We start from the raw sequence: 24,894 nt of genomic DNA, 5'->3' as shown, positions 1-24,894 counted from the left end.
ATGTAATTGGAACTTTCAATATGTCTACCCACCCCAACACAAACTATGTATGAAAATTACGTATATACACACAAATCACCCATCCATACATATATGCAAAAACAAAACAGAAACCCTGTAGTAGAAAATTTTATGTCTAACCTAGAGACCAATGGGAGAAATCTGGGTTGCTACCTTGCGATGTAACACAAAGCCATATCACACTTTTTTCAAAAACAAAAAAAGTATACTTGTTTGTAAGTCAGATATTTCTCCACACAAAAAAACTATTTATAGTGGCCTATTTCAATTTGGTTTACAGTGCCAATTTGTTAGAAATGGGTTTTGTTAGATCTGTATTGTAATTTAAGAGTTTTTATAAAAAGCTGTAATTACGTAACATAGGTTTGTTTAATGAAACCAATCTGCTAACATTCCTGTGGATTTATTACGTTGGTTATTAAACTGTTCACCTATTAAAAAAATAATGTATGTCGAAACCGGGGAAAGTATTCCAACCGATCCAGCAGGAAGGCGCCCGTGCAATATTCCTCTGATTTGGCTGAAGAGGAAACCACACCAGCCCGACTTTCGCCTGCTAACATTCTAAACCAGGGGTAGGCAACCTCGGCTCTTTTATGACTCATGGACTTCAACTCCCAGAATTCCTGAGCCAGCCAAGCTGGCTCAGGAATTCTGGGAGTTGAAGTCCATGAGTCATAAAAGAGCCGAGGTTGCCTACCCCCGTTCTAAACCTAACATCCTCCTCCTTCCCACGAAGTCTCCGCCCTAAAGGCGGAGCACTTTTTAGCGCGAGGCCTGGCGGGACTTGCAGTCTGGGCTTTCATTCAAGGGCGCAGTGGCCGCCGGTTGTTGTAGTCGTTCGATTTCTTCTCATTTTCTCCCGTGAGCGTCTGGAAAGCCGCGGTCCGTTCTTGTTTTTTGTTCAGTCTGACGGGAGGGGACGGCAATGGCAGCGGGCAGGTCTGTGCGAGCGGCGCGGCGTTGCTTGAGCCCTTTTTGGCTCCCCTTGAATTACCCTCCGTTCCACTCCAACAGGTAAAGGGGCCCAAGTCATTCTTTTATCAATGGACGTTGGCTTTCGGACCGGTTCTCCTCCTCCTCCACCGCGCCGGGACGGACGGGCTAAATAAAGCTAGTCGCTTTTTCTTGCCGACCGCTGGTTCGAAGGCGGCGTGCCTGAGGTTGCGGACGGGGCGGGCGCGCAGCTCTGTTGGCGTGCTTATTTGCAGACAGGGTCTCCGGAGCGAGGCTCCCCGGGAGGAGGATGTTTCGATTTCAATCGCTTCCCCTTGGATGCCCACCCCGCTGCGGCTCTCGGGAGAAACGCGAGGCCATGCCTCCCAGATTTCCCCCGCTGTGGTTTTTTTCCGCCTGTGCTCAGGAATGGCATCCAGCCTTCAGCGCTAAGGGGGGGGGGGGAGGCGGGCGCGTCCTGGCTCCCGGCTGCATCTTTTTGCAAAAAAGCAGCCCCATCCCGAAAATTTGGGTTCACTTGTCTTGAGTTTCCTCCTCCTCCTCCTCCTCCTCTACAGAGAAAGGGGGGGGGGGAAATGCAGGTGGATCTGAGTCGTTGGGGGGGGGGCGCTGAAATGCTGCTGCAACTCCCTAGATCAGGGGTCTTCAAACTTGGCCCTTTTAGGACTTGTGGACTTCAACTCCCAGAATTCCTCAGCCAGCAAAGCTGGCTGAGGAATTCTGGGAGTTGAAGTCCACAAGTCCTAAAAGGGCCAAGTTTGAAGACCCCTGCCCTAAGATGGCCTTTCTTGAGATGGATGCGAAGATCGGCGGGTCGCTAGCTTTTAAAGAGCAAGGCTGTGCTCCGTCCCTCTTGTTCAATCGGGTGAAAGAGCCATTTTGTTCCGTGTGGGTGGGGAGAGGCGAGGTTCGTTTCGCGTGACTCCCTGCAGTTTACGAGCCAGAAGTGAACGCGTCTGAAATCACTCTTCCCGCCCCACGTGGTCTTGTGTCGCCTTTCTTTCTCTACCTTCTCCCTCCGCACAGGCTTGTTTCTTTCTACCGGCACGCTTTAAACGAGCTAATAGTTTAGAGCCCCCCAATTGCCACGTTTACCTCCTCCACCACTTCTGGCATTTTATCTCAGAAACTGCCTGAAAGCCGGAGAATTCCCTGCAGAAGAGATTGGGGAGGGGAGGGGGAGGATCGACTTGGGGTGGGGGAGGAAGAGATTTTTCAATGAAAAGACCAGGCTGTGGAGTTTTTCTACCACATGTCTTCAAGCTGCTTCCAAGTTTTCTGAGCAGCTCACAAACCAAACACAATCTTAATATTAAACATTAAACCTGTTATTTGTTATTTATTTATTTATTTTTTATTTTAATTCCATTTATATCCCGCCCTTCTCCGAAGACTCAGGGCGGCTTACAAGCTTAGCAGTAGCCTTCATTCTATGTATATGCCTGCTTATTAGGGCTTTCATACACCCCCCCCAAGCGGCATTATTACAAAGTCAGCTTATTGCCCCCAACAATCTGGGTCCTCATTTTACCTACCTCGGAAGGATGGAAGGCTGAGTCAACCTTGAGCCTGGTGGGATGCGAACCTGCAATAATTGCAGGCAGCTGGTGTTACTTAAGGAGGCATTAGCCCACTGCTCCACCAAGGCAGGTATAGTGAAGGTATAGTATGTAAAAGACTAAGGTTATCCTTGTGATACAAATTTATTTATTTAGCGTGTATGGCTGGTCACACACAGAATTAAAAGCACTTCATATTTACAAGTTAGAACAGTTAAAACTTTTTTTTAAAAAAAGAAGCAATTATAAAACCTAAGAGGAAAACAGAAATAACATTTCAGAGTTTAATGTCGAGTTTGGAGATCCAGTCAGTAGCTGCCGTTGTTACGCAGAGGAAGTCCTTAAAATCTCCTGGGTATCTTCTATTAATGCATTCCCTCACTATATGTTGGATAGTCTGTCAGGGAGCCCCGCAATCACATTGTGCTGAAGGTGTCTTTCCCCATTTATACAGAGAATCGGCACACACCCCATGAGTCGTTCTAATTCTGTTGTATGTCACCCATATGTGTTGGGGTAGATTAAATCCTGGAGGTATGCTATTAGGATTAATATGCTCAGAAATATCTTGGGAGGTATAGCTACTCCATGATACAAAGGTAACATTGATCTCCAAATGAGTGTCGTTTGCAGGCAAATGCTCTGAATATGCTGGTTAGAGCAGCCATTATGATACTCTTCATAGAACCTTCTAATCTCTTTTGTTGCTATTCCAGTCTGTGGTTTCTCTTTAACTGTATACTTGAAAGTTAAAATTAATTGATTAACATAAATATTTAAAATGACACTTAATTTCATTGGTACTAATATTAGAATAACATGGACAAAAGTCTCAATGAAGACTCATCCAGGCCAAAGGTATCTAAAGGTTGAATCATAGCAACTGGATCAAACTTCTGAGCAACTTCATCATGCAAAGCAAAGCAATTTGGGAAGAAACCCCTGAAGTTGGTGTGGCAAGAACTGATACATTCCAATGACTCTCTGCCTAACTTTGCTTTGACTGATCAAGTTGCTTGGATGTGCAACAAAACATCTCAAATTAACAAAGTTTGTTCCAGTTGCTATGATTTAATCTTTAGATAACAGGGACAAAGCTTTCAGCCAGTTGAACATTTATTCAGAAACTTAAATAGCTATACTGTAAAAACGAGAGTAGGAGTTTTTGATGAATTATTTGATTATATTGTGGGAGTGTGCTTAATACTGAATAAGAACATGTTTTGTTTTATGTAGAGTATATATTTTTGTTGAATAGTATTAATAATATACATTTATTTTATATGTTCTCTGAAGGCAAAACACTTCTGATTGCAAATGGTCTTAATACAGTGATAAAGGAGGGGGTGGGGCTAGAATATCAGGATTCAGGCTGGAAATAGTAACATAGATCTCTGAAATGAGAGGTTTATTTTTATTTTTTATTTTTATTTTAATTCCATTTATATCCCGCCCTTCTCCGAAGACTCAGGGCGGCTTACAAGCTTAGCAGTAGCCTTCATTCTATGTATATGCCTGCTTATTAGGGCTTTCACACACACACCCCAAGCGGCATTATTACAAAGTTAGCTTAATTGCCCCCAACAATCTGGGTCCTCATTTTACCTACCTCGGAAGGATGGAAGGCTGAGTCAACCTTGAGCCTGGTGGGATGCGAACCTGCACTAATTGCAGGCAGCTGGTTAGGGTTCAAGGTTTTGGTAATGGTTTTCAAGGCCCTACATGGCATGGGTCCGGAGTACCTCGGGGATCACCTGCTGCCGGCGTCAACTTCCCTCCGCCCTGTGCGTTCCCACAGAGAGGGCCTCCTCAGGGTGCCACCGGTCAGAGAATGTCGGCTGGTGGCCCCCAGGGGGAGGGCCTTCTCTGTGGGCGCCCCGGCTTTATGGAATCAGCTGCCGGTTGTGCTCCGGATGGCACCTGACCTTCGCTCCTTCCGATGCGGTCTGAAGACCTACATATTTGAGCAAGCCGGCCTGGCCTGATGGGGGATGTGCTGGGGTTTTTATTGGGGATTTTTATATTATTCTACTGTTTTTAGCTCGGGCTCTTATTTAATTCTTTTTTTTAATTTTTGTATTCTGTATTTTTTATGTGCCCTGTTCACCGCCCTGAGTCCTTCAGGAGAAGGGCGGTATACAAATATAATAAATGAAATGAAATAGTTTTGGAACCCAAGTTCACAATCAAAACATTTAAAATACTGTCGATGATCAACATGAGTTTTAAAAAGTTCCAATAGTTGGGCTTAAATCTTTGGAATAGTTGTTGAGTTTGTTCAGGTAGGTTAAGACACACTATATTTTTCACCATCTCCATTGTTCTGCAATACCAACTATTACTGGTAAGCAAGCTGTGCATATTAATGTAGAGCATAATTTATAAATGAGAAAACAATTTTTAGGGGCTTTTGTTGAGTGCTGAGTTATAGTGCCATCCAATTATCTACAACAATATTATACTGGCATGAAATTTGCTGATCCTTTTCCTGCCTCTGTTCCCTCTGTTTCACCTGAGCTCCCACCAGACATAAAACTTAGCAGATTTTAAACATTTTGATGTCTTTAAATGATATTAAAATAAGATGAACATGCTGCTATGGATAAATAAGGCCTGTCTAGCTCATGGGCCAAGGACTAAATAAAGGCAAGATCATTGAGCCATGCAAAAAAAAATGTGTAGGGACATGTTTGTGTCATTGTTAATTACAAATGGGGAAAATCCCATGTATGTACACACGCAGTATATGTATATGTGTCTTCTCTGCCATGATTCCTGTCTTATGGAGTATTCTTCCCTCTTCCTCAGAATTAGATTAGGTCCATCCCTTTTGACATTCCCAAAATCCCTCAAGAACAGGCTATGTCATCAGGCCTGGCGCTTCCAGAGACCTGGAGATATGTTTAGGTGCCTCCATTGCTAAGAGACTTTTCTTATCCTCTCGTTGAGCAATGTTATTTATTTGCTTTTATGGTAATATTTTTTAATCTGGATTTTATATTTCTTGTTTTTATCAGTGTTGTTATCCAATTGTTGTGTGCTGCCTAGAGTTGTGGTTTGTTTGATGGGTGACTATACATATTTGAGGGATAAATACTTGGACACATAGATGAATAAACCAAAGTAGCAAAAAAGCAAACTAATTATCCTATATGTAAGTAAATGATTTTACAGCAAATTCTATAGTTAAACATTGAACTTAGTAAAGGATTGTCAAATACCTGGCATGTGATAGACTTATGTCAACTGTGCAAATATCTATGTTACAAAAGACATGTCCATTCCCCAGTAACTTAGATTTCAACACCATTCTGAGGGTACGTTGTTCAATTTTACTGAGGATGTTCACCCCAGTGTATCAAATATATTATCTCTTGGAGATGATTACTGATCAAATTAAAAGGCTTTCTGCCAGTTACTCATTCCCATTGTCTGTCTGATGGCAGAATGCTTGAAGCAGGGCTTCTAGAACAAACAATTCCTGGGCAGACTCATACAGAAGGAATCAACTGTTGAGATTTCCAACTTGGATTTTTAAAATTCAGAAGATCAAAAATTCACCATCCTCTATTGAACCCTAAATTAAATGGTTTGCTGATACTTAGAAGCATCCAGTCAGAACTAACCCTATTGAATCAATGGAAGCTTTTGTATTCTTTTTAACGATAGCCTCATCACACAGAGCACAGCACTGTACAGGAATCTGTTCTAGAATTGGAAGTGCTGTGGTAATTAAAAACACAAGAGTGCTCACTGTGATTTAATGTTTTGGAATATCTGACTTGTTACTCTGACAAAGTAATTTTTCAGACTCAGTTGAAAACAGTGGTCCTACTCTTGCTGTTGTCAGTCAGGCAAGTCCCTTAAGAATTGCCTTCCTTCCTTCTTTTCTTGTAACTATGGTTCACACCCAAGGCTCAGATAAGTAATGCAACTTGAATATGTCACCATTTAGACAGGTTTTTCTAGCTCCTGATACATATGACCAGGTAAAGACACAGGGCAGCTCTTTTATGTATATATAAACATCAATTTGCCTACAGGGGGAATAGGTTGACAGACGATGCCATAGCTACTGCTTTACACTCTGTAGCAAGTCATCTTGAGAAACCTGGAAGCTATGTCAGGATGCTTTTTGTTGATTATAGCTCAGCTTTCAACACCATTTTGCCGAGCATTCTCATCGAGAAGCTGACTGACATGAAATTTTCCCCCTCTATCTGCGATTGGATTCAAGACTTTCTTAGGGACTGGTTACAAACAGTGAGGGTCGGGTCTGCTTTGTCCACCTCCCTGAAGCTTTGCACCAGCTTGCCACAGGACTGCGAGCTTAGCCCCTACCTGTACTCTTTGTACACATATGACTGTGTGTCATCCGACCCATCCACTGCGATAATTAAGTTTGCAGATGATACTACCGTGGTGGTTCTTATTACAGGTGGGGATGAGACAGCATACAGGGCGGAGGTACAAAAACCATATGGTGTTGTAACAGCAACTTGCACCTGAACATCGGTAAGACGAAAGAGATGGTGCTAGACTTCTGGAGGAAAAAGGAGGAACCTGCCCCACTTTACATCGGGGAGGACTGTGTGGAGAGAGTTTCCTCCTTTAAATTTCTGGGAGTCTACCTCTGCGAAGATCAGACCTGGAAACTTAATACAACCCAGGTGGCCAGAAAGGCCCAACAGAGACTTCACTTTCTCAGGGTCTTGCGGAAGAACAGGGTAGAACAACGACTTATGACCCTCTTTTACCGGTCTACTATAGAGAGCGTCCTCTCGTATGGTATTGTGGTTTGGTATGCTGGTCTGACAGCCGCGGACAGGAAAGTATTACAGAGGGTGGTGAGCACAGCACAAGACATTGTGGGCTGTCCCCTGACACCACTGGATGACATTGCCAGGGCTCTCTGCCTAGGAAGAGTGAGGAAAATTCTCAGGGATGACTCACACCCTGGACGGTATCCCTTTACTCTCCTACCATCGGGTAGGAGATATAGGAGTATAGCCAGCCGTACCAACAGGCTGAAGAACAGTTTTTATCCATGGGCTGTTAGGCTTTTGAATGGGAAATAATTTTATAAACTTTATGCATAATTGACTTGCAAGGCCGGTGCGTTGTGCAATTAGCTCACATGGTGTAATAAGATGGAGGGTTTGTGTCACTGTAAGTTTGGGGGTGGGGGCACGAAGGGAGGCCAATCTTAATGTATACATGGTTGTACTTTGACAATAAAGGTTCATTCATTCATTAAGTATTTTTAGGATCTGGCCCTAAAGACTGAAGAAGATTGCTAATTTGAAAAAAGCAAGAAGTGTTATAAATTAAGCAGGTATGTGTTGCACTGCAGAATTTGCTGAGCTGATAAAAGAGTGCATGTCTAGACAGTGATTTGCTTTAAGTAAGTTTTTGGCAACTGCTCATTCATAGTCACTGTCACGCAATAAACAGCATGTGCAGTTGTGTTCAGATATAAACAGCCAGCGAGAAAATGTAAGCATTTAAAGGGCAGCTTGTTTCAGAGAGGAGATTGATGAGCTGTTCTGAATGTTTGTGAACTTATTTTAAGCTTGTGTTGGGACCTGAAGACTTGGCTCTTTGAGCTTTCTGGCCTGGACTGAGAGTATTAATTGGGGTTTTACTTGGATTCTAATTGGGGTTTTATATTTTTTATATTTATTCAAAATAATAATAATAATAATAATAATAATAATAATAATAATAATAATAATAATAATAATAATAATAATTTAATTTCTATACCGCCCTTCTCCCGAAGGACTCAGGGCGGTGTACAGGGCAAATATAGTAAAAATACAACATACAAAAGTTAAAAAAGAAATAATACAGCCCAATTCCAATAAAATTAATACAGTTAATATTAAAAAACCCCAAACCCATCAGACCAGGCCGGCTTGTTCAAATAAGTATGTTTTTAGGTCACGTCGGAAGGAGCGAAGGTCGGGAGCCGTCCGGAGCTCCACCGGTAAACGGTTCCAAAGGTCTGGCGTGCCCACAGAGAACGCCCTCCCCCTGGGGGCCGCCAGTCGACACTCTTTGACCAACGGCACCCTAAGGAGGCCCTCTCTGTGGGAGCGCACTGGACAAAGGGAAGTCAATGCTGGCGGCAGGTGCTCCCGTAAGTTAAAATGTAATCATTTTAACTGTTCTTAATTTTTGTAATTGTTGTATTGTTATTTTAAAAACCTTGTGAACCGCCCTGAGTCCTACGGAGAAGGGCGGTATATAAGTCTAATAAAGATAAAGATAAGTGGCTGCCTCACTAATCTAAGCCTCATTCATGTGTTTGCCTGAACCTGTGGAGAGGAAATGTGGCTTGCACATACGGTCCTCCTCTAGCTTTTATGCCTTCCTTCAAATGAGACGGCTGAGAAGGGGGCCTTTGTGCTAAGAATTAAGATAATTCAAGGGATCGGGAATCCTACTTATCTGTTAATTTGTCAAGTTTAAGATTTTAGTCGATTTAACTAGTTTTCATTAATTATGAATTAAAATATGCTTCTGGAAAAAGCAGGAAAAAAATAAAACGCAAAATACTCCCTGGTGGTAAACTCCCATTGCAGTTTATTATATGGCATGAGACCAAGCATCTATTAAGTCAGACCTGTCCAACCTTTTGACTTATCTGTACCGCATTGAGTGAAGAATTATCTTAGGCTGCATATAATTATAAAATGTTAAAATTTATGATCTTGTGGGAATGCATTTCTAGCTGTCCAGGACCACATGCAGCCCATGGGCCATGCAGTGTACACCCCCCTATACTAAATATCTCAAAAGAAAATTCCTTTTCTGTCCATGGAGATTTATTCATGCACAAGCGGTCTTCATTTAGCAACTACAATTGGGATTGGCAACTCAGTTGTTAAGCAAAGCAAGTGAAATTGCAACTGTGCTTATGATCTTACTTCAGCTTTCCTTTGCAAGAATTGGTCACAAAATTAATTTGTCACCACCACTATAACTACAGTCGCTGTATGAGGCAGGCACTAAAGAAGAATTACCTGTATTAAATGAGTATATAATTGCATACTTGATATGTAAATTATATACATATGTAAGTGACTCTTGGGGAAATCTTTGGCAGTTCCTTTCCTAAAAAACCCCTCAAGAACTGAAAGGAAATGCCAAAACGTTTTCTAAGAGTCACTTACATATATATATAATTTTTAAAAAACTAACTTTACAATGCTTTGCATGATGTCATACAAGACTTCTTGACAGTGAATACACACACATACATATACATATACATATACATATACACAGGGCTTTTTTTCTCATAGAACGCTCAGAACGGAGTTCCGGCACCTTTTTTGGGATGGAACCTTGTAGCGTAGGCAAGGCGGGTTGTATGACGTGTGAGTTCCGGCACCTTTTTCTTTTACAAAAAAAGCACTGCATATACATATACATATACGTACGTACATACATACATACATACATACATACATACATACATATATATATATATATATATATATATATATATATATATATATATATATATATATATATATATATATATATATATATAGTGGGGTTCTGTTGTAGAAGGCGAGGGTAGCAATAGAGAAGACACACTTTCTTGGGCCACACAATGAGCATGCTTAAATGAATGAACCTGGAGCACATCCACTCTGCCAGAATGTACTCTAGCAGGCACAAATAATTGGAGATAGGCAGACTTTGAGACAACCAGGCCCTTTGTTTTGAATGACATTATAGGTGATAGCCAGCACCTTAAATTGCACATGGAAGCAAGCAGGCAACCAATGCAACTTTATGGGTTGCTGCTTACATAGCTGCATTTTGAACTTGTTGTAGCTCCTGGATGGTCTTCATAGGTAGTCCAATGTGGAGTACATTGCAATAATCCAGTCATGAGATGATAAGGATATGAATGACTATCTAAAAGGCCTCTGCTTTGAGGAAATTTTTATTTAATAGTAAAGTGTTAGCAGCAGGTGGAAGTATAACTGTGTATATGTGTAATGGGGAGGAGGGAGTGTGGAATATAACCTTTACTAATGCTTTTTGTTTGTTTTTCCCTTTAAAAATTGGCTGGGGAAGAGAAATAAAATTAACAAAATCCTAAAAGCTAAGGATTTTGTAGGCTGGGAGAGATTGGCTGGAAGTCTGAACTACATTCCACATTGCATTCTTATTAATTGTCTGGCTCCACAAGCTCACTTGCTGCTATCCTTATTGTCCAAATTATTAGCATAACTTGTCAATGGGCTTAAAAAAAACAGTTGCCCCACCCAGTTATCATTAGCTGAATTGCAATATCTAAGCATCTAAAGGATCATTGAGGAAACTGAAATTAGAATTCCAAATAACATTACCACATCTAATTAAATGCCCATGTGACTATTTATCATAAGGATTCCCACGTTGCTGCAGCTGATAATGAAAAGGATTCAGAGCCTATTCATTACTGCACGTGTGGTTCTACACACAAAGAAACAGTGGCAAAACTGAGTTTTCCTTACTGAAAGCAAAAACTATCATAGTAGTTAATGTCCTTCGATAATCATGGAGTACTATCTGTAAACAAGGAAAACCTGAGTCAAGTTTCCAGACTAAGTTGCATGTGCCTAGCTATTCATTTTTTAATCTAATTCTGTGAATAAGTCCTTTTTAGATTGGCAAAAAAGTAAACAAAAATATCCTTAACTTGTAGTACAATGCTAAGGCTAGATCCCTTGATACAATCCAAAAGCTTTGCAGCCACCCCAGTTAATAAGTGAATCTTTATTTTTTAAAATAAAGATGAAATGGAAAGGCTTTTTGCAAAAGTATGTTTCTCTACATTTTTTGGTCTTTATGTTGTTTCAGAGGTTTGCTCTTCGCCTTCAGTACCGCTGCACAACAAAAGAGCACAGGGGATGATTGTGGCCCAGAAGATCCTCAGAATGAACCTAGACAGATCTTGAGGGGGGGAAATTTAGAGCATAAGACCATCAAGCTAGAAGAACAACTCCGTGTCTTAACAGTAAGTAACTTTTTTTAGTTTGATATCCTGAATAAGGGACTGCACTTCTAAATTTCTGTGCATTTTCTTAAAAGATTCAGCCCTATAACTTATATAAAGTATTTTTTGTAATTCATGGAACCATATAGAACAGTGAGGGTGAACCTTTTAGAGACTGAGTGCCCAAACTGCAACCCAAAACCCATTTATGTATTGTAGGGTGCCGGGTGGGTGTGCCCCATTGGGTGGGCGTGCCCCATTGGGTGGGCGTGGCCCATTGGATGGGCATAGCCCATTGGGTGGGTGTGGGTGCGGCGGTAATAGCAGACTGGGTGGGACTAAAAAGTTCAATCAATCAATTCCAACTTTGTGAGATCTTTTTTTTTTCCTGCAAGAAGTTGAAATTGATTGATTGATTGAACCTTTTTTTTTTTTGCACATGGCGGCACGGGCCAAAAGCGAAAAGATTTTATAAAACCCAGCTGAAGGCCTAAGACTGGGGTGAGGGCGCGCGTGCCAACGGAGAGGGCTCTGCGTGCCACCTGTGCCATGCGTGCCATAGGTTCTCCACCATGGATATAGAACATTTGTCATTGACTAAAGCTTAATAGTGCTGCATCTGAAATTGAACATGAATTATAAATACATTGTTCCAAATAAAATAGCCAAAGATCAGTTTGGCTATGTTCGGCTTCTCATTCCACAGTAGGAATGAACCCATTTGATAACTATTTTACTCCACCAGGATGCTAGTGGGAGAGATGAAGGATACTAAGAGATCCAAGAAGAGAGAGTAGTTGGAGAGATTGGAGAGAGGGTTATGCTGCATAGACAGGCATCTGCTTAAACTGTTTTTTGGATGAGCAAAGGCCACTGCTTATCTAGAAGAAGGTCTTTTCTCTCTGCTTTGCAGGTTGGGAAGTTAAGGACACCCTTGGTTATCCATGTGTTTCATGACCCAAGTAATCTATAGCTAGATTTTTCCATCGTTCTGAATATCAGTTCTCAGATTACATTATGCACTAAAAAATTGTACTTCTCAAAATCATTCCAAATCCAGCCAAGCCTATAAAACAAAATGGCTTGGACTAAATAGATGCAGAGTTCTTAAGAATCTACTAATTATATGGTGGAGAACAAAAATACTACCACCTTTATCTCATACAAAATTTCTCACTCTACATTTGGCATTCAAGTTGGAAAACACATTGCTGTGGTGTATACAACCGGCAAGAGACAGCCTCTTTCCTTCCTTCATAGCAATTCTGTAAAAGACACAGCTATCCAGGTGGAACATTATAAAATAAATACATTCAACTTATTTGATGCTAAATTGTTATTGGGAATACTGCTGTAGTATGTCATTTTTCTGTAAACTGTCTCCAATGAGCAAGAATAGTAGTTGAGTTTTCTCTGGTGTATCTCTCTGGTCACTGGAAGATGGAACTGACAAATCCCACCCTATATAGAAGAGGATTAGGAAACTAAGCAGGGTTAGGATATGAGCTATTTGTCTTTCACTAACAGTTACACATTCTTCCATCTCCATGTGTCTTAACAATATAGTGGAATATACAGTAAAGGAAGAATTGAACCATACTCAGCGGAAGTCAATACATGTGACTGAAGGGAAGAAATTTCCTTCATGGGACAAGAAGTCTTAAGTCCAGCTTCTAGCTAGAAGAGGCGGAGTTAACCTTTTCTTGTCCTGGCCATCTTCCAGTGACTTACTCCATGGTAAGTCCAACTACTGTTTTTGGGCAGCAAGTGAGGAAGAAGTCTGCAGAGTTTAAAGCTTGACTCCTGGACACTTACAGGATACTTCCAAGCAAGTTTCTTGACATGATGAAGAAGAACTGCCTTTTGGAACTTTTGTTTTATTTTATTTTTCGCTCTCTCCATCCTTACCCCTTTTCTTGGCGCACACAAGTGGAGTTCTCAACTCTGCTTAGCTTTCTAGATCACCCACCCATGCTATTTGCTGAGGCTGCTGAAATAGCTTTTAAATAACTTTGCTGTCTATTACCTTGGCAATAATGTTTTCTTCTGGCACGCCTTGTATCACAGTTGTAAGAAACAATTTATGTAAGAGCCCCATTTTCTCATTTTTCCAATTTTGTTATTGCTGTTGTATTGCATAACAGTTGAATGATGATCTATGTCAGTGGTTTTCTCAGGACCCATTTATATTCTTAAAAATAACTGAGCCGCCCCCCAAAGCCTAGGTTTATATGGTTCATACCTAATAATATTTACTGTGTTAAATATTAAAACTTAGAAATTTTACTTATTTGACTTCAAGGACCCACTGATTGGGGTCTCTTTTTTTTAATTTTTTTTATTGAAAAGTTTTACAATACATTTTGTCTTTAACAATCCCTCCCCCCACCCTCCCTCCGCCCACCCCTTCCTAGCCCTCCCCCCCTTCCCCCCTCCCCGACTTCCCAGAGCTAAATACAAGGTATAAAAGCAGAAAACAATCATAAACAACCATATGCTAACAACAATAAACTATTGAGTCTATCGCACTCTAGCTCATATGAAATGACTACAAACAGTACTAATATTACATTAAAAAAAGAAAAAAACACTTATTCAAATGCTAAGTGAAACTTTTTAGTCCCATATTTGTTCTGGATATAATCAATCCACTTTTTCCACTCCATAATATAACGTTCTTGCGAATGATCTTTCAAATAAGCAGAAATCTTTGCCATTTCCGCCAGGTCAGAAACTTTAAGAGTCCATTCTTCTATAAGATTGGGGTCTCTTAAATGGTCCTTTTTTTAACCTATTTCTCGTGTATGATTATAATGGTAAGGCTAAACCCATAGGATAAAAAGTAGGAAGATTTAACCACCTCCTCCAAGCCTCCTTCAGATCTACACACTGCAGCCCAATTCAACCTTAGTATAGTGATTGGTGATTCATGCTGCCACCCCATATCTTCCAGGGAGTGCTTCATCTAGGGCCACCCCCCACATCCCCAACATGCAAAAGACATAGTGACCCCACACCCTTGTATTATTTTCTGGCAAATTTAATGGAGAAAAAAAAATGAAATAATTTATGTATCGTTACTTGCTGCCTCTACAGTATTGGAGCTATGGGGCTCAAATGAACTTTTCCTTCTCTGTCCTTTGGTTTAGGACAGGGGTAGGCAACCTCGGCTCTTTTATGACTCGTGGACTTCAACTCCCAGAATTCCTGAGTCAGCTGTGCTGACTCAGGAATTCTGGGAGTTGAAGTCCACGAGTCATAAAAGAGCCGAGGTTGCCTACCCCTGGTTTAGGAGATCTTGTAAGTGATAAATAAAAATTAAGCCTTGTTGTGAAAGAAAAACAGCAAAAGAGAAATAAAAATTCTTTAGATAGTCAGAAGGAAGCATTCAGTGGCAAATGAATGGCAAACTTGCCCAGAGCTCCTCTCTGAGGGAGATGGGCAGTTAAGAGTAAAGGAAGAAGGGAAGGGAAGAAGTTCAAATCTCATATGGAAACTTTGGAGGAACTTTGTAGCAAAGGTGATGCTGTTCTCCTATTTAGGGCCGCTAACCGCTACAAAGGGGGTCCAAATTGCAAACAACACAGAATTACGGAACTTGTGCAAAGAAATAAACACCAGAGAAAATAAATTAAAAAAATATACCCAATCAAAATAATTCACCTCATGCAGAATTTCTAGCTGAGCTTGTTGCTTGTTTCCTAAGACAACCTAATGCTTGATGCTAAAGGTCCCTTCTCGCTTGCCTGGATTTATTTATTTTTCAGCTTCTTGCAGATTGTGGCCTTTCTTGAGAGGTTTTTGCTCTATTTTTAGTTTACGAAACTCAGCTACAGTTTTAAAAAGAGCTGAAGCCTGGAGAAGGAGCGGTTATGGGGGTGAAACCTAGAGAAAGAGGAATTGTGGGGAATATATTCTTTTGTTATATGCTAAAGTAAGCATCTCTTCTCAGGAGGATCCCGTTTAATTCAGGGCCATGCATTCCCTATCTAGGAATTAAGCTGTCAGTTTTGTAAATGCCAGGTGGCATATGCCGCCAGAAGAAGTGGAAATTGTAGGGCAAATAGATATCAAGGTAATATTTACTAACATGGCTTTGTACCAGTCTACTTTTTCCCCCCAATAATTAACAAATCTATTGCCTACTGTATGAATAAGCTGTCTGACCAAGCTGCATTAAATATTCTTTGCAGCAATATGGAGAACTCATTCTCTGTTACTTGGATTAGAATTCTTTTGCCTGATTCTGCTTCTTCCTCTGAATGTAGGAACGATACCAAAGAGCCCTAATGGATTCTGAAAATGTCAGGCGTAGAACACAAAAGTTTGTTGAGGATGCTAAGATTTTTGGTAAGTAAACAGACATGCCAGTGTTGTGCCAGACCTTAATGCAGTGCTGGCTTTATGTATCTTCACTAGTATTTCTTACGACTGTGCGTGTATTGAAAAATCATTCCTAAGAAATGTTTTGGACCTCACATGAGTCCAGCACCTCTTCTGTTCATTGAAGGAGTCCAGCAATGTTTTAACTTCAGCATAAACCTGAAGAGAGAGAAAAAGATTCCACTAGTTTAGATTCTCCATACTTAATGTGATTCCTAATATTTATTACACAACAGTTTACAATGTCAAGTGAAATAAAACAACAAAATACACAGTAAAGCAACATAATGGTTAAAAATTAAAGCTGCAGTGAAAACACCATCTCAGTGCAATGTAATAGCAATAGCACTTAGACTTATATACCACTTCACAGTGCTTTACAGCAGAGTCAGCATATGGCCCCCAACAATCTGGCTCATCATTTTAGCGACCTTGGAAGGATGGAAGGCTGAGTCAATCTTGAGCAGATGAGAATCGTACTGCCAAACTGCAGGCAGCTGGCAGCCAGTAGAAGTAGCCTGCAGTACTGCATTCTAACCACTGCACCACCACAGCACAGTAAGATATTGGAGTAGAAGTATAGAGGCCTAAATTCAAATTTCCTGTCAACTGTGGGAGCCTACTGGGTAACTTAGGGCCAGTTACCCTCTCTCAGACAAACCTGCCTGTTGTTATGAAAAAATAGAAGAGAGTGTTGTGTTCACAGTCCTGAGTGCCAGAATGAAATTTTATTTTATTTTTTTATTTATTTATTTTAATTCCATTTATATCCCGCCCTTCTCCGAAGACTCAGGGCGGCTTACAAGCTTAGCAGTAGCCTTCATTCTATGTATATGCCTGCTTATTAGGGCTTTCACACACACCCCAAGCGGCATTATTACAAAGTCAGCTTATTGCCCCCAACAATCTGGGTCCTCATTTTACCTACCTCGGAAGGATGGAAGGCTGAGTCAACCTTGAGCCTGGTGGGATGTGAACCTGCACTAATTGCAGGCAGCTGGTGTTACTTAAGGAGGCATTAGCCCACTGCTCCACCAAGGCTCTAAATGCAGGTTATAAATTTAATAAATGATTATTTGGAGATTGTGGGTCAGACTATGTGATACAATTTTATTACTCCATATTGCTAAATAAAATGGAGTGTGAAACAATTGGGTTAACTCATTAGCAACCTGAAGATGACAACAGAGTGAAACCTACTTAAAAAAGATAGTTGCTGTGACTGAGCAGCTCTTTACAGGTTAAAAGAAATATATTCTACTGATGCAAGCATGTCTGGATTTACAGTTTGGTGGACGCATCAAATCGAATCAGCATAAATACGACTGCTCCTGAGATCCAGGAAGTCCTTCTATTTAGATCAGACATGTCAAACACAAGGCCCGGGGGCCGGATCCGGCCCGCGAAGTGGTTTCATGTGGCCCGCGAAGCCATCCTGGAAACAGTGAGGGAACGGCCCCCACTGCCTTGGCCCTGGCCCAGGGACCCTCCTTCTGCCAGAGACCCTCAGATCTGTCCCACTCCTGCCCAGCCCCCCATAGGCACCCTTGATGCGAACGATGCAGAGCTGGCCATGCCCACCCAGTAGGCCATACGCACTCTAGCCACACCCACCCAGTAGGCCACACCCACCCTGGCCATACCCACCCGGCCCCTTGAGGGCAACCGCAATGCTGATGCGGCCCTCAATGAAATTGAGTTTGACACCCCTGATTTAGATAATCCAAGATCCCAAAATGTTTTTATCCACCTTAACTATTGTTATCTTGATTTTTTGCCTCCCTTTGTGTCTGCAGGCATCCAAAGTTTCTGCAGAGATCTGGTAGAAGTAGCAGATATCCTGAATACAACCTTGGAAATTGTTGTAGAGGAAGATAATGACCCAGCTCTGGCCCTGAATAAGATCTGTGAAGGCCTGACTCTTATAGAAGTCAAACTACAAAGCATCTTTACTAAACACGGTCTGCAAAAAATGAACCCCATTGGTGGCAGATATGACCCCTATGACCATGAAATAGTGTGTCATGTGCCGGCAGAAGATATGCAACCAGGCACTGTGGCTTTAGTGACACTGGATGGTTATAAACTTCATGGCCGCACTATCAGACATGCACATGTAGGTGTGGCAGTAGAATCTCAAGAAAGTGATGAACCTGCATCTTAGTAATTGGGATCCTATGAACTTATTTCTTTTGTCCACATCATTACTGCTGCTTTATTTATTAAGCCACTCTGGTATGATTTGCTGGTCTCTCAGGATTGGCATGATAATTTGGCCTTCCCTTTCAAGATGTAGTTATTGAATGCAAGTTTTTCCTGTTGTGTAAAGATATTTTTTTTCGATTGTGTCACAAATGTAAGGAGTGGTGGTCACTTTTATTTTTGTTAATTTTAAGCCCGCATTAAAAGGAATGTAGGATTCGTTCCAACAATGCACAGAAAAGTCAGTCAGTAAAATCCCATTGATTTCAATAGGTCTATTCAACGGTGACTAAAACTGGAACCTGTTCTCTGAAAAAAGCCTTTCCTCCGAGATTTATTTTTAATCTGCTTGTTAATCACGCTATTGTTCCCATTTTGCTTTTTTATAATCTGTGGTATACATTTTATCTGAGCTTTATTTACAGTAACCCAGAGTCATTCTTATTTCAATCTGGTTTCTTTTTTCCATTTATGTTTTTATTCATGTGTTATTTGAAACATTCTCCTTAAGCAATACAAGACTAATGGATTTTTCACCTTTAAATATATGGACAATGACAGCTCTGTGGTTCTTTTATAATTGGCCAAGAACATGTTTTGGAGAAGATTCCAGAAGGCACCATTTAGCCACTTAAGTCCAAGACTACCTTCCTTCTGAACCTGTTTTTAACTGTACTTGGACATTTGTGTTTTGATGTGACCTGAGCACGTATGTGCCACGTCTATGTGGTTTGAAGCTTCAACACTTTTCTTTCTGAATGTTTCTTAGATTTGGTTTTGCATCTCAAAATTTCCCTGAGTGCCTTGGCCAGTAAAAGTATGTTCTCAGTCCTAAATTATTTGTGAAAATGGATTCGTAAATATAATTTTTGTTTTCTTGAACTTTTCGAGAAGCTGCTTTTAAAGCAGGGATATGATACCTGTCTATCTTACAAGAATGGTTTGGCTACTTAAAAACTGTAGTGTGTTTTGAAGATGAACAACTCTTTGGGGTACTGAGTAATACAGGAGTTTATTATGCCCAGCCAAATAATTTATTAATTTGTTTTGCTCTAAATTAATTTTGAATTTGGTCTTCCACATTATGATCTAGCTAGTCCAAAACCTCACAAATTCTCCATCAAGATTTTCCACATTTCGTAAATTGGCTTAATTCAATAAAAGTCCTCTAAATGTAGCATTTTAAAGAGGGAAAATCAATACTTAGTATAAAACACATGTCTTACATGGAGCAGATCAGTTTGTAATATTTCAAGTTGTAGAATTTCTTGTAACTATATTGTGAAGGAGCTTCCTTTGGGACTATGTACTGTACTGTCTAACAATGACTGGATTAGATGAACCAGTGAACAGCAGTGTAAGAATAATTTGTGAACTGTTAATAATTCTGCAGATGAATCTGCTGCCATTTTCCAGCACAGCTTGACATATTATCACCAATGATGAAAAGGGATGGTATTGGCCCTTTTCAATTTTGGGATAATAAATACGCAGATGTTACTGAGAAAAATATTAATTTAGAAATTAGATATCATCTGTTTTATGTTTAATTTAGTCTTTTTCTAAAAAAAAATAAAAGTTACAGAATCACTGAGTAAATTTAATGTAATTAATGATCAAGCCTGAGAACGTGAGCTTTGACAAAAATGGGACCTGGCTTTATGGAGCTATTCAACTCAGAATAAGCCCATATTAGACTGTTCACCTGAACATCCTTAACTCGAAAGGGAGGGAAAAACACTATGACCTTTATGCAGCATAGTATTGTGATGGGTGTGTAGTGCCTTTAGAAGGATTGAGTGTTTTATAGGATAAAGCTAGCCAAATCATGGCCTCAAGACTGAACAAGACCAATATTATGTAAGAGCCTTGGTGGAGCAGTGGGCTAATGCCTCCTTAAGTAACACCAGCTGCCTGCAATTAGTGCAGGTTCGCATCCCACCAGGCTCAAGGTTGACTCAGCCTTCCATCCTTCCGAGGTAGGTAAAATGAGGACCCAGATTGTTGGGGGCAATTAAGCTGACTTTGTAATAATGCCGCTTGGGGTGTGTGTGAAAGCCCTAATAAGCAAGCATATACATAGAATGAAGGCTACTGCTAAGCTTGTAAGCCGCCCTGAGTCTTCGGAGAAGGGCGGGATATAAATGGAATTAAAATAAAATAAATAAATAAAATAGGAAGTATATTTGGGTGAAGTTGAATGAAGAAATTCCACTTCATGTGCAAGATGTTCACAGAACAAACACTGATGGTCATGATTGTGCATACAATAGGTTGGTCTGGTGTTAGTCCAGAGGAGTAGGGAGGAAAGCCACCTCAGGAGGGTTATTTACTAACAAACATACTAGTATACCAGTTTCTCTATAACAAAAGGACTGACGAAGTTAAGAAATGCAATAACTGAATCCTTTGGTCAGCCATAATGATGTGATAGATCCGGATATAATGTGAATTTGCCATACTTTGGCATATATTTCTGGCTCTCCTTCCCAAACCATACAATGACAGAGCCTGAGATGGAGGAAAAAAAGAATGGATTTCTAAATAGGAAAACTAAACACATCTAACTGATCAAAGAGAGAATTAAGGAAAAAGTTCCTAACAGGACAATTAACCAGTAGAACAGCTTGCCTTCAGAAATCGTGGGTGCTCCATCACTGGAGGTTTTGAAGAAGAAACTGAACAGTCACTTGTCTGAGATGGCATATATTCTCCTGCTTGAGCGGGAGGCTGGACTAGAAGACCTCCAAGGTCCCTTCCAGCTCTATTCTATTCTACTGCAAACAGGACAATACTTCTGATTCAGCTATTATTCATTGAAACAGCAAGTGGTTGCACCCAATTGCCTTGATTGATATAAAACAAGAAGGGTCACACCAAGAGTATTTGGATGGGAGATCAAAGCCATTCCAGTTGTCAACCAGATTGGGAAATTGGGCAAATGCTCTGAAAGGAGGTGATGACAACTCATTTCCTTAATGTTGCTAGGAAATGAAGTTGTTATGGAGTCATCCGGAATCAAGATTAATTTATAGAGATACTGTTAGTCTTCCAGCAGAATTGATGTAGGGAATGAGCATGCAGGAGTTGTTTAGAACAGAAGGAAAAGAACTGTTATGCAGTGCATGGAGTAAAAACTGCAAAGTGTGAAAAAAAATATATGCTTGATGAATGACTGGGAAAAATACACTTAAGACAATGATCAGTGCAGAAAAAGTAATGAAAAGAAGCTACTGCATTATTTGTAGAGAGAGAATATCATAGTTACATAGAATGTAATTAAAAGAACCATTCCAAAGGAAGAAATGATTAAGGTTACGAGGTGCAAAGACATGCAGAATGATATTGATAAAAATAAATTGTTTTGGGAGTGGGGGGTGGGGGAGAGGCTTAGCAGAGTGAATACAACTTAAAGACCTTAGGGAAGAAATGGCAAACAAGACTGCTCTCCAAAAAGCAGCAAATAGACTGGCTCTTCATAATTCCTCTTTGGACAAGGAGAGGACTTGAAATTGTCCACAAGTGCTCAAGATAGCAGTCTCTGGTGGGTTTACAGCTCTTAAGAGAAGGGAATAGCCATATTGTTCTAATCATGGTTGACACCTTTAAAAGGCTACTGGGTTCTAATCACTTTCAGAAATTGCTTGTTAATTGCTTTTCTGCTATTAGAAGGATTTGATTCTGACCAGTTTCCTTTGATCCTTAGCTAAAGAAGTTAGGAAAGCTTTATGTAGGAAGGTGCCAGGCAGATTTCTGTTCACAACGTAAACAGTGAGTGTGAGAAAGAAAACAATTGTATAATTGCTGATTTAGAGAAAGTATGATAAAATTAATGGGCATGAATTGTGGAATGATATGTGCAAACATGGAGGGAAAGGTTGGCTGCTGATTGTGATAAAGGTATATGAGGGAAGAAAAGTGTGCATGAAAATAAAGCATGCATGAGAACATTTACCGTAGCAAATAGCTCAACACAGAGTATGGCATGATTGCGATGTTCTTTCATTTGTTCAGGACTGCTTGTGGAGATATCTGAAGTGTGTGGGTTGTGGAAGTGAGTATGTGTGTACTTTGGTATGCAGATAACAATGCTCTTTGCTGAGAGCCCAAATGATTTGCAGGTACAAAGTTGGATGCACTTAGGAACATCTAACTGAAAATTAGTTTATGAAAGACCAAGGTCATTGAGTAGACAACTGCAAGTTTTACATAAACAAGTGAAAATTTAGAGCAAAGGGATACATTTGTGTATCTAGTTGGAATGTTTCCCAAGATGAGTTGATGAATCTAGAATTTTTTAAATGTTGGTAGAAAGATATTGCATGGCATATGGTTTGTTGTGAAGAATGTTTTCCTAAGAAGTAAAAATGACTACACATAAAAGCATACTTCAGCCCACTTAATTCTATGGAAGTGAGAGCTGGATATACGGAGGAGGAGAAATGGAAGCTGGATGGAGTTGGGAAAAGTATTTAAGAAATGTGTATAGTAAAACAAGAGAATGACATAATAGTGAATGTTGCTGCTATAAATAAGATGTAGCTGTTTCCTTTTCTTATGCAATGCCCCCTTTGCACTTTGTGTAATGTTGCTTACTTAAAAGGAAAATAAGAGTCATGGATATATATATATATATATATATATATATATATATATATATATATATATATATATATATATATATATATATATATATATATATATATATATATATATATATATATATATATACACACACACATAGGTACGTGTCTATAGAGATTACTTATATCCCCACTTTTTAGATACAAATCCTACAAAGCAGTTCACTAATAAATCAGTTTTTGTAATTTGTAATTATACAAATAAGGTTCCTGATATTTTAAGAAAAACAATTCCAGGGCAAAAGCAAAAGTTCTAGTAGTGCCGGGGGAGATCTGAAGGGGAGATCCTAGGGGTTGGATCTACATGAACATCAGACTATAAACTACATGTTGGCTTGTATGTATGTATGAGGCTAGAACAAGTTGGTTAATTTCTAGTTCAGCAGACTGTGGTTCAGCGCGTTATGCATATCTAGCCCACTCACCCTACTATATTTAGCTAGATGACTGCATGGGAGGCTTAAAGTGATGTAATGTCTCTGAGTCAAACTCTGGTGACTACATGGACATATCCAGGCTGGGGAGTGTTGCAATAACATAGAACTGAATTGCTCCAGCTGTCTTTGGGGATTTCATGCAACCTCATGAACTTCCAGATCTCATGTGTAAGTACTAATCCGCTCTAACCAACTTATCACAGGTAGTCCTCACTTAATGACAGCAATGGGATTGGAATTTCTGTTGCTAGGTTGTGCAGTCATAAATGTCACACAGTTGTTAGATGTCATGTAACTGCTCTGCTTAGCAACAGAAATTCTGGTACTTCCATTTGCCATTAAGCAAATCACTGGATTGTTATGTGAAGATAACATGTGGTTGCCATTTGCAACCTTTTGTGGCTTCCCTATTGACTACTATGCTTATAGGAAGCCAGCAAAGATGGTTTTAAATGGCAATCGTGACCATGATGATACTACATCAGACATAAGTATGAGAGCTAATCATAATTTCCCTTCATTCAGCACTGCAGTCCCATTGTAAGTGAATGCTTGCTGAATGAGTAATCATTAAATAAGAGCCATTGGTATTTATTTTATTTACTTAAATTTATTGGCTGCTGAACTTTACTGGATTCTAAGCAATGCACGAAACTAAAAAAAAATGTATAAAACAGTTAAAGGTATTAAATCAATAGGCAACTGGGACTAAAATGCTGATAATAAAATCCACAAAACAAAGCAGGGGCTATTAAACAAATAGCAAATATCAACTCCAATCCAAGGATCGAAGCCAGGTTTTCAAAGCTTTCCAAAACCTCAGGAGAATGGGCTCCATCTTTATCTCTGGGAGGATGCTGTTCTGGAGGTTGGGGGCCACAACAGAGAACACAAACCTCCTCAGTCCCACAAGTTGGCAGTGTTCAATAGAGGGAATATGGAGTGCATCCAAACTGCTGGAACCTATTGGACAGCCTCTCAATTATCCAGGTATCTTAGTTGTTTCAGTTAAAGACAGTTTAGTGTTACCTGTGACTCTGGCAGAACCTGTGCAAAAATGTTTTCTCAAAGAGACTGAGCAGCCACTTGTCTGAAATAGTATAGGGTTTCCTGATTGAGCAGGGCTGGACTAGAAGACCTCCACGGTCCCTTCTAACTCTGTTATTCTGTTCTGTTGCAAGTTATCGTTTGGGGCACACCAAGGAAATGTGGCGGCTACTTCGTGGTTCAGCGTGTCTGGCAAATGCGTTCTAGGTTAGATAAATTCTGGATTTAAATAAATAAATAAATAAATAAACCAGGTGCTTCAAGTGCTACCTGATCTCGTGCACCAACCATTGCAGGAAAATCTCCGGAGCCAGAAGAACTAGTCAAGGAGAGAAGCAACCTAGAACTAAGGAGAAACTTCCTGACAGTTAGAACAATTAACCAGTGGAACAACCTGCCTCCAGAAGTGGTGAATGCTCCAACACTGGAAGTTTTTAAGAAGAGATTGGACAGCCATTTGTCTGAAATGGTATAGGGTTTCCTGCCTGAGCAGGGGGTTGGACTAGATGACCTCCAAGGTCCCTTCCAACTTTATTATTATTATTATTATTATTATTATTATTATTATTATTATTATTATTATTATTATTATTATTATTATTATTATTATTATTATTATTATTGGAGCGTCTCTTCCCTTTTAA

The 24,894-nt window shown here is 40.1% G+C and overlaps 1 protein-coding gene across 1 annotated transcript; it reads left to right on the top strand.

The window, feature by feature from the left end:
- Positions 1-847: 847 nt before the first annotated feature.
- On the top strand, positions 848-19,709 carry GRPEL2 (GrpE like 2, mitochondrial). The gene is made up of 4 exons (XM_081321641.1): positions 848-1,038; positions 11,403-11,559; positions 15,807-15,888; positions 17,718-19,709. Exons 1-4 carry the CDS (start codon positions 950-952, stop codon positions 18,083-18,085), a joined length of 696 nt encoding a protein of 231 aa, XP_081177767.1. The 5' UTR covers positions 848-949; the 3' UTR covers positions 18,086-19,709.
- The last annotated feature ends 5,185 nt before the right edge of the window (positions 19,710-24,894 follow it).

This window comes from Vipera berus, assembly GCF_964194415.1.
Source record: "Vipera berus genome assembly, chromosome: 2".
Lineage (NCBI taxonomy): Eukaryota > Metazoa > Chordata > Lepidosauria > Squamata > Viperidae > Vipera > Vipera berus.
Note: the sequence above shows the minus strand (reverse complement) of the source record. Positions and strands in the feature narration are given on the sequence as shown.